Here is an 11,365-nt window from a genome sequence, read left to right on the forward strand (position 1 = left end):
AGACATACAGAACTAACCCAATGAAAATCATCTATTCTGCTCAAGACAAAAATACAGAAGCCCCTGAAATATTTTATGATATATTTTATGGTATGTAGACATGAGCTTATTTTCCATATCAATCATAAAGCAACCTCTGGCAATTTATTTAAACATTCCTCTTTAGCTCTTCCCCTATCCTCTCTAAGCCATCCTCCACATATCTGATTCTTTCTCTTTTTCCCTTCTCTCTCTCTCACCATTTAATTTTTTTAAATCAAAAACCATTCTTGTAGGAAGTTAGAAATAAGATACAGAAAAGTAGGAGAAACTAATTCAAACCCAAACCCTTCAAACCACCAATATTAATATTTTGGTATAGATTTATTTTCTATTTTATTTTTAAAAATTGAATTAACCAGTAAATTCAGGTAACCACTAAAAGTAATTTTTAAAAGAGCTATAAATGACAAACCAAATAGTAGGGATAAAATGGAATCATAAAAATAATCCATGAGCAGGGAGAGTAAAATGAAAAAAGAACAAAGGACAAAATGAATAGAAAACAATTAATGGATTTTTAACCCAGCTATATCAACAATTTTATTAAATGTAAATGGCCTAAACTCACCAATTAAAATTAATAAGGATTTTCAGATTTGATAAAAACTAAAACAACTATACTCAATGAGACTCTCATGTTAAATAAAAAACAGAGTACAAGGATGTAATAATATTAATAATAATATATAATATTAATAATAACAGACTGCCACGGACTTGGGTAGGGGATGGGTGGACTATAAGAGTATGAGAAAAGGTTATAATGTGATGAAACTTTTATTCTTGATTTTGATGATGATTACATGACATTACTTATCAAACTCATTAAACTGTATACTAAAAAGGGTGCATTTTAAGGTATGTAAATTATACCTCAATAAACCTGACTTTAAAAAATAATGAGTTGAATATAATTTTTTAAAAAAATAATTATGGCAACCTGACTCTCTCCCCTAAATTGAAGCCATTAGAAATAACCATAAATAAAAGCTAAAATCTCCCTATTCCCTCTCATGCTAGTCTGACTTACCAGAGGTAATTATCCTTAGCAGTTTTTGTTTTCAATTCTTCTGGTGGTCAGACTTTTATTTTATTAATCATACAATTAACTCTTCGCCATGCAAGATGATATAGTTAACTTATTTTTACAAGTTTTCCATTTTTCTTCCCAAACTTATTTTATTAGTTATAATATTTTTACATATCAAAATTTTGTGAGTTGGATAAAAGAAACCTACACTCCTTTCTTGAAGGCTAAACAAATAAACAAGTAAACAGATAATATGACGTATAGTGATTAGGTGCCAATGAAAAACATGTAGTGGGGAAGACACATAGTGTGGCTGTGGAAGGCCTCACTGACAAGACGACACTTATGTAGAAATCTAAGGAAAGTGAGAGAGACATGCAGCTCTCTGAAAAACGTACGATTCAGGCAGGCGGCCCAGCAGCAAGTCCTGAATGCTCAGCAGCTCAAAAGTGCAATGAGGCCACAGTGCACGCGGGAGAAGGAGCAAAGGATAAAGCAGTAGGAGGTAAGCTCAGACAGGTACCGAGGCGTCAGGTTATGTAAGGCATTTTAGGCCATTGTAAGGCCTTTGGCTCTTACTCTAAGAAAGATGGGAAGTGACTGGCACGTTGGCACACTACGATTAATACTCAGTGTGGAACTAAGCAGAGGAGGAGATATTAACCTAGGCCACTTAAACCCTAGCTCTCGAGAGAAAATGTCTCAGTCATCAGGATTTAATGGATACTATAACTTTATAAAGATAACTCTACCCATGAAGATGAATATCAGCTACCATAATTTTTTCTACCTCTACTTTCTTTTTTGTTTAGTTAGAATACATCCTTGAGAAGCTGTCTCTTACAGCGAGCATCAGTAGGACATTTCAAAGCATGGCATATCTGAAAATGTCTTACTAATTCTTGCCTTTAAACTTGGAAAGAATTCCCCCATTCTTTATTAATGGTGAGAAGTCCTGTAATTAGCAAGACAGTGATTTCAATTTTGTTGTAGATACCCTGTTGTCCTTCCTGAAAGCTTTGGGGATTTTTACTTTATACTTAGAGTTATAAAATTTCAGCCCAATATATCTAAGATGTGGGCACATTTGTGCCAGTCAGCATAACGCATGCTCCTGTAATCTGAAGACTCACATGATCCATTAACAGAGAAACATTAACAAGAAAAACTGATTTGTTATGTCTTTGATTATTTTCTCTATCTTTAAGTTGGATCTCTCTTCTGTGAAGTGTATGTGTGAGAAAGAAGGTGAGGGAGGGGGAGATATATATATATATAAAACTAGTAGATATATATAGTACAGTGTGTATGGTATAGTATTTATACATATACTATATACAGTATATATAGTTATATACTATACCTATATACTATATATAGTATAGTTATATACACACACACACATATGTATATGGAGAGAGAGAAAGAAAAAGAGGGAGAGAAGGAGAGAGGAGAGAGTATTAATCCAGACTATTAATTTCCAGGATCTCTCTTCTGTACGCTAGTTGTTCCTTTGCAACAATACTGTTCTTCGGTTATGGATACATCATTCTTTTGAGACTCTCTGAGGATAGTTAGAATTCTTTTAATTCTGGAAACAAAGAAGTGTATTACCTTCATTTCTTCTGTGTGATGAGCCCCTCTCTCTGCCCTCATCCCAGGCTGGTTTTCTCAAACTTTGTTTCCCCTTAAATATCTGATAATCCAATTCCTGGTTATCAGTCATATTTTAAGTAAAGCAATAAATTGATATTCCCCATCATATATGTAAAAAGGAAGCAGTGACGGTTACTATTTATAAAGAATGCTACTTAAACTGACCTGTAAGCTATTCCTCTTTATCTAATATCAATAGTTTCTCCCATACTAAAATGCCTTTTCAGTCAGTCTTAAGCAAACTGGGAATGTGTAAAACAAGCACAATTTGGGATAAACAGAGTTTTCATAAGCATCTTAAAAAATAAACCAACTGTATAAATGGCAAAATCCCAAACTTTAAAACAAATTTCATTTGTAACCTATCCGTAGCTAAGGAGGTAAGGATTTTAGGTAAAAGCACAATTACATTGAAATATGTACATAAGAAGAAAGCAAACCCTTCCCCCTTAAAAATAAAGAAAAACTTTCCTTGGGAATAAAAAAAATATACACCTAGCTTTCTGAGCTTATTTGGCTCCACAAGTCAACGTTAAAATAACCTCTCTTGTTCTTATTCTGTGTGTCTCTGTCCCTGACATACGCACACAACTCGCAGATGTTCAAAACGGATGCCATGTTCATCTGTGACACTAGAGGGCCTCAGCTCCATGCTACTTGAGGAGGAGAAAGAATCAGTATTTGCAGAATTTTGTATACTTACTTGTTTTCAAAACTATATTCTTCAATATTGCCAAAAACTTCGATCATGAAATCTCTTTAAAGTAGCTAACGCAATTAAAACTCAACAACAAGGTAAAACTATCATAGGTCCAGTAATAGCTAACATGTCACAGTTTAATTGAATATGGATGCTAAAAAGGGGATTTTAGGATTAGGAGAATGGGATTGACCCAATTAAAAAAAAATTGGTGGCGACAACATGACTTTATTCTACACAATTGCCAAGTCAGAATCTTGTTAAAAAGGGAAAGCCATCACTAACATGGAAAATGTAAATTATGCTTGAAGTCAGAAAATATTTTACTTCTTTTGAAATTTTCAGTCACTCTTGTTTCTTCAGGGACCAGGCAGCTAGAGCACGTACCTCATCACCCCTGTCCCTGACAAAGGAACATAAGAATCCCTAGTTATTACAAATATATAAACACCTATGACCAAAAAGTAGCTTTCAGATGAATATGATTTATATTTTATAACAGAGCAAGAACACATTTTAAGTTATTTTCATTTATACTCAAACGCATCAACTGAGTGGCTATTTACTGCTTGGTACTTGCATTTTTCAGCCCCATGGACACCAAGAAAAAGAATCAATCTTCACAGTCAAGAAGCCTACAGGATAGTTAGACACATTGATAAACCGATAATTTCAATACAAGCAATTACGCTAGTAGATGAGAATTAGTCGTCCTTTCCCTTTCTCTTCAGAGGAAAATAAAACATCAAAATTTATTAATTACATTGGTAAGACGAAAAAAGACCTAAAAAGTCATCAATCTTATATTCGGATTTTGAATATGATTTAGTAAGTTTTCAAATCTATTAGGTTAGTAAAATCCTAAATATATTTTGTTTAGCCTTTTCCAGATGTGTTTCAAAGGAAATTTACCGCATGTTTCTGATTAAATCACCCATAAACCATGTGTAACCGTTGGTTAAAACATACTGAGGACAACATCACAGACTTGGCATGTTTGTAGCCACAGGTTTTCACCTAACTCACGACAATATTCCCAGATGCTGATAGTCTGTCACAGTGAGACACTGCTCGACCTGTATTTACTTAAAACATCCAGATTTTCAACTACAGTCTCCCACACTTCTCTGTTCCTCATTCACGAGGGCCTGCTCTTCAATCTCATCAAGGCTTTGGGGCCCCTACCTCCATCAGCCCCTTCTTGACATCCTTTTTTTATTCTAGATCTATTGTTATTTCAATCATATTTTGGCCAAGATCCTTAACGGCTTCTCATTCAGGGCCTCTACCCCCTGATAGAACCGTATCCTCTTCCCTGTATTCTGATAGTACACAGCTCCGCGGTTTATTAATTTTATGGTAATTATTTCTGTATGGGTTTGTCTCTCTCACCTTGAGCTGAGCACGTACTGGCTTATCCTGACTCACTATGCCTAGCCCAGTGCCTGTAATCTAGGTGTTCAATAAATACACATCAAACAATAGGTGTTCAATAAATGTATAAAATGGTATCACACAATGGTACAAGAGGCTGCAGACACCTAGATTAAATTCTTCACTAATGAAAGATCTCGAGAGAACATATCATTCCTCAGTTAGTCAAGAAAACATAAACTGCTCAAGTTCACACAATGGCTAGCCACAAAAAGTACTCATTTGCTGAAAATACACCTCTCCTACTCTTTTATTTACTGAAAGATGCCGGATAAATCAGGGTATAGTGATAATACAATAATCTTGTTAATATCTGGCTAAAACTGTAAATTAGACTAAGTTATTAAGAGAGATTCCTATTTGCCTCAAACCATCAGTTCTTTTAGGTATATGCAATGTTTCCAAGGAAAAATGTTATTCGGAATGCAAAAAATAGAGGCCGGCAAAGAGAAAGAGAGGTCAGGGTTGCTAAGATAGATTTGGAAGTCATTCATGTATAGGTGGTAACTAAAACCACACATGCTATTTCCTCAGATCCATGATCTACGATATTTCTAAGGGCCATTCCCCAAGCCAAAACACCCACACTGTCAGCAAACCAAGGGAGGAAACACACGTCTACATTCTATGAGTTCAAGATGTTCTTCCACCTTATAAAACCTGCTCACTCCCACAAAAATTTTCCTTTTAGTCTAAAACTTTCCTTACTTGGTATTAGCCCAAGGTAAAACGTTAAGGGAGATGAAACACAGATGAAATATAGTTAGCTACTGTGTAATTTAAGAAATGGAGAGGAAAAATAAAATACTTACTAATGATTAATGTTCAGATAGCATTACAAGTGTTTAATCATGTGTTATTTTTTAAAGAAACTCTCCCTCTATAACCTCAAGACAAAAGAGCTCAATGAGCTCGTAACTTTTAAAAGTTCGCTGGCTGATAATCCCAGAATTTGGGGAGGGGGTGTTTTCAATGATGAGTTGATGCCTTTTAGGCTTCTGACACTTACCACTTACTAAATTTTGATGTTTTGTTAAAAATATATAATATTTAACAGAATAATTTTTTAAAGGGAAAAAACCCAACAGTTTCTGGAACTGAAAATGGAAATAACTCATTTTACTACTGGCGCATGTGTATTAGCCTGAAAGGACACCTGCCCATGCTAAATTTAAGATTCATTTGCCTCAGACTCAGAGGTTTAGAAATGGCGGTTGCAATGATTAACTGCTACCTAAAGATTGGTTTTCTAGTAAGTCTAAAGAAAAAAAATCAGTCCATCTGTCTCTAGGTTGTGAGACTGGGAATATTTTACAGTTCAGCTTTTACTCCCAAACAATCAAAGTTGAATGCTGTAAATCTGGAATATATAATAACTAATTCTCAGTGGAATACAATAAAATGGAAAATTAGTTTCCCAACATGAATACTAGGTAACTTTTCTTCTCAGCAAAAAATTAATTTGATAAGATCAAAATACATATGGAAAACACAGTCTAGTGGTTTGTTGTTCAGATACAAAGCCAATCAATCCAACAAACGTCCATCAACAGATGAATGGATAAACAAACTGTGCTATATACTTGTAACAGAATATTAGTCAGCAACAGAAAGAAATGAAGTACTGATATTTGTATTCAGCATTGTAGTAGAGGTTCTATCTAGTGAAATCTAATAAATCTATGTCAAGAAAAAAGAAATATAAGCCATAAAGATTAAAACAGAAGTTGTAAACATATTTCTATTCAAAGATGATATGGTTGTTTACATAGAAAATGCTAAAGAACTTTTATAAAAGAACTGTTTGAACTAAAAAGTAAATTTAATTTAGCAAGGTCACACAAAACAAGGCCAATATAAAAAAATTCACATATTTTTATATAGTTGCAGAAAACAATTGGAAAACAAAATTAAATTTTATTTATAATCATATCAGAACATGAGATACTTAGGAATAAATTTAACAAAAGAGAAGAACTCTACATTATAAACTATAAAAATATTATTGTGAGAAATTAAAGGCGGCTTAAAATTTTGGAGCAAAACAACATGTTAATCTACTGGAAGATTCAATATTGTTAGGATATCGGTTCTTTTCAGACTGATCCATAGATGCAATGCAAGCCCAGTCAGAGTACCAATGGACATTTTTAGAAACTGAAAGGCTTATTGTGAAATTTATGTGAAAATGCAAAGAACCAACAATAGCTAAAGCAATCTTGAAACAGAAGAACAAAATTGGAAAACTTGACTTCAAGATTCCTATAAAGCTACAGTAATTAAGATGGTATGTTGCTGGCGTAAGAATGGAAAAATATATTAATGAAACAAAACAGAAAGCCCAGAAAAAGATCTACATTTACATGGCCATTTAATTGTTTTTTTTTTTGTTTGTTTGTTTGTTTCTTTTTTTGAGACAGAGTCTTGCTCTGTCGCCCAGGCCCAGGCTAGAGTGCCATGGCGTCAGCCTAGCTCACAGCAACCTCAGACTCCTGGGCTCAAGTGATCCTCCTGCCTCAGCCTCCCGAGTAGCTGGGACTACAGGCATGGCCACCATGCCCGGCTAATTTTTTCTGTACATTTTTAGTTGTCCAGGTAATTTCTTTCTATTTTTCTAGCAGAGATGATGTCACATTTTGAGACACAAGATTTTTACTTGTCCATCTGTCTGTACTGTGGCAAAACTGTAAGCTGCCAGTGGTCTGGCTACGTAGCCTGTGAATTGAGTTTCCTAAAGTGAAAATTTGCACCTGGATTTTATCATTAAACAAGCAACAGAAGAACGCAAACACTCCAGTTTCTAGTTAAAATGCCTTTGTTTGCCAGTGTCTGCTTTCCATTTGACTGTCCTGACATCACACAGTACCTCACGGGTTTCCTTTCTCGAAGCAAGTCTTCCAGGCTCCGTTCGCAGTGCTCGGCCACGACCACCAGCCTTTCTGAGAGAAACAAAGCAAACCCACTTTATAGTAACATTTCAGTAAGAAAATAACATAACCCACTGAAGATACTAACACAGAGCACAAATAAAAATATTTTAAAAGAGCTTTTCAAACTCTATAAACTACATCGTTACCAAGCATATAGAATACTATGGTAAACATCTAACAAAACAATATATTAAACAACAATTCTTTCTCATCTTATGTTTTTTTTTTCCTCTACAGTTTTTCTCACGTGCATCAGGAAAACCAGATGGAAATGTTGATCTTGGGAAAAAAGAAGTGATTCTTCTTCTGACACACAGTGGAAGAAGTAAAAGACTAAATGAAGATACAAAGAAATTTTGAAGGAAAGGGGAAATTGGGGAGCTAAGTACTGATGAATTTGACAGTCTGGTTCAAACACGAGATCTTCGAAATTGTGTTCAGAAACTTGAGAAAAGTAGAAATGTTCTGAATCATAACTATGGAAAAGAATAGAAAATTGACTTAGAATTAGAGCTGACCCTTCAACAATGAGGTGGTTAGGGACCTCAGAGGAGAAAACAGAAAATAATGAAATATGATAAAAGCTATGTAAAGGAAAATAAAAATCTCAGGACCACCCCTAACTCCTTATGCAAAAGGGAAAGTTGAGCCTGAGGCTGGGCCATGTAACACCCACTTTCAAATGAACAGCTGTTAAGCATCACCAACATGCATTAGCTAGATCCCAGGCAAACGTGAAAGGCTTCAGGCATCTATAAGGACTGACCCCACAGATCATTCATAATGCAATTCTTTGCTGGCCTCCCATAAATAAGAACATGCAAATGGTAACATTGTAACATTAGGTCCGCAGGCTAAGTCTAGCTCCTCAAGCTAAAGTCTACTTCATTCCGCCCATGAACAATATTGATGACTAGTTATCTTCCCAGGGACAGAACATAGACCATACATGATCAGGCATTCTTCCATCTACCCGGGACATCAACATAACTGATTCTTCCTTTACTCCCCTTTTCTCTTCAAACATTCGCCTTATGTAAAATGTAGATTTCCTGGGCACTAACTAAAATCTGCAAGACTGTCACCATTTGCCTCACCTCCCTCTCCCTCCTCCTTTTTCTTCCTGTAGGCCCTCTCCTTTTAAATAACGAATTCCCAAATCACTCTTTGGAGAGCACAGTTCACAGATGCTTCTGGGGTCTGTGCTTTTCCCGGTATGTCCTCAAACTTTGGCTTCATAAACCTCCATTGGTTGAGATCTTGGCCTCAGTTGCTTATTTTGGGTTGTCAGCTACAGAAGAATCTAGGAAAGGGATTTAGTCAGATTGCAGGGAATGAGGCACAGCATCATCCAGGGGAGAAAAAAGTACAAAAATAGCAGTAAATAGTAGAAAATAGTACAGCACGTGTGTGGAAAGGCCATGGTATAATCAGAAAATCTCCAGCAACTCAGCTTAGCTGGAGTGAAGGGTTAAAGTGGTCAAAACAACACGCAATCCATCCATCTAAAGGGGACGGCAGGAACTAGATCACAAAGGATCTTGCATGTAACCACCTGGTGAGGAGTTTGAATTTTACCCGGCAGGTTTGCAAATAAATGGGCAAGTGTACAAGAGAAAGACGGGGACAAAAAAGAGGGAGTGGGGGAGGGGAACATGCACACACATATGATTTCTTTACACATTTACTTCATGCTGTATTTATAACTTAATCAGGGTAACAATGTAGAGAGCACAAAATAGGAAAGAAAAAAAAAATAACACCCAAAACACCCAAACAAACAAAAAACTCACCATGCTTTCCCCTAGAAATATCCACATACTGGCACAGTCTGGGATGGGTGATGGTCTTGAGGATTTGAAAGCGCCCTAAGATTTTGATGGAATTTGGTGTGAGAGGAAGCCCGTTGCTCCCACAAACATCATGGGGCAGAGCCGAGGCGAAGAAGGTGAAGGCGCCCATTTCAGCATCCTTCAAGGGAAACATTTTTGGAGCCCTCGTTCTTCCAGGATGACCTGGAAAAAGAGAGAATTTTGTGAGACTGGCAAAACATTAAGCCAGTATTTTTTCACATGAAACATGACTGACAATACACAACTTGGAGGAAAATGCCAATATGAACGCTTCATAGTAAAAATATCAGAGTTAAAAAAAAATTCTGACCAGGCACGGTAGCTCACGCCTGTAATCCCAGCGCTCTGGGAAGCTGAGGTGGGAGGGTCACTTGAGGCCAGGAGTTCGAGACCAGCCTGGGCAACATAGCAAGACCCCATCTCCACAGAAAAAATATATATATTCTAAGACAATATCAACTGAAAAACACCCAAACATAAATTTATACTGTGATTCTAAATCAAATTCAAAGATCTTCAATGTCATAAAAAGGAGAAAACAGAACATTCTACCTTCAGTGATGCCTGACAGTTTTAAGAGTGGAGGATTAAGTCATGATAGTGTCTGCAGGGGGTTGGGGGAAAGAGTAGAGGAAGTTGGTTACCGCATCTTTGTATCAATAACACTTCCCTTTACCTACAGATTGAATGACCCACATACTACCAAAAACCTTTCCTTCTGAATGGGGGAAGTAACAAAATTCTGATCAGGGACCCTCTTAAATATTTTGAAGCCCCTATTCTGAGTCAGATGTTTTCCAGCTACCGTGCCCACAACAGTGAACAAGACAATCTTTGCCCTCCAAGAACTCGAATAACTCAAAAGGGAGGGGAAGTCAAAAACAGACCAAAAAATGCCGATTTTATCTTAATTAAAACAGTTTTCCCATTTCTCCAACGTGCAAGTGAGACGAATTCATTCTTTTCATATACACCTTCTCTCAAAACGTCATCTTTCTGTCCCAAACAGCAAACAGGCCCCGGGGGCCTTGCGAGGTGTTAAAGTCACCTCCTTGTGCCGCGTCGCCTTCTCCCGCTGCTGGAGGGACTGTCACACGTTCACAAGCGACGAAACCTGGAAAACCAGAAACAAACCAGAGCACGAGTCCGCATCCATGATGAGTAACGCAAGGGCAGCTTCCAGAGTTTTCCAACTTCTTAGGCCTGACTCCGAAGCGGTTACTTTCAAGGGTGGCCCACGGTTCCCAAAGGACTCCGGGGACCGTGTGATGCCGGGGCGGCGGCGGCGGCGACAGGACCCAGCAGGACGGGGCCCCGCCGGACTCTCGTCTACCTCCCACGACCCCCGACCACGACACCGAAAACCGGGACGTGCGCATACCTGCCTCCGAGCCTGGGGACGCAGACGGGCACGGGGACAAGGGGGCGGAGTTTCCGGACAGGGTCCCAGCGCTGTCGCCGTGGCCCGCGTCGCCGCCGCGACTTAGCACACCAGCCCCGGCATTTCAGGCGCTTCTACAGAAGAGGCCGCTCCTGCCGGGAGCTCGGAGCTCGCCCTTTGCCCGCCAGCCGCGGTGGCATTCGCCACGGCGACCGGGAGCGCGACTGTCAACCTCCCCGCTCGCTCACGGGGTCCCGGCTTTTTATACACCACGCGCGGCTCGGCCGGGCCCTTTCCTCTGACGTCACTGCCTCCGCGACGCAGCGCGAAGAAAAGACC

The 11,365-nt window shown here is 38.0% G+C and overlaps 1 protein-coding gene across 7 annotated transcripts in view; it reads right to left on the bottom strand.

The window, feature by feature from the left end:
* Positions 1 to 11,284, bottom strand: part of TBCK (TBC1 domain containing kinase) — a 65,427-nt gene extending 54,143 nt beyond the window's left edge. For 2 of the 7 annotated variants that reach the window (XM_045537420.1, XM_045537414.1), the window contains exons 1-4: positions 11,027 to 11,283; positions 10,620 to 10,759; positions 9,586 to 9,807; positions 7,729 to 7,801 (exon numbers count right to left, since the gene is read on the bottom strand). In XM_045537420.1, the coding sequence (XP_045393376.1) occupies positions 7,729 to 7,801; positions 9,586 to 9,778 (266 nt within the window). In that variant the 5' untranslated portion in view covers positions 9,779 to 9,807; positions 10,620 to 10,759; positions 11,027 to 11,283. The other 5 variants (XM_045537417.1, XM_045537419.1, XM_045537415.1 and 2 more) reach the window with 5 other exon arrangements.
* Between the last annotated feature and the right edge of the window lie 81 nt (positions 11,285 to 11,365).

The sequence above is a fragment of the Lemur catta genome, chromosome 26 (assembly GCF_020740605.2).
Source record: "Lemur catta isolate mLemCat1 chromosome 26, mLemCat1.pri, whole genome shotgun sequence".
NCBI lineage: Eukaryota > Metazoa > Chordata > Mammalia > Primates > Lemuridae > Lemur > Lemur catta.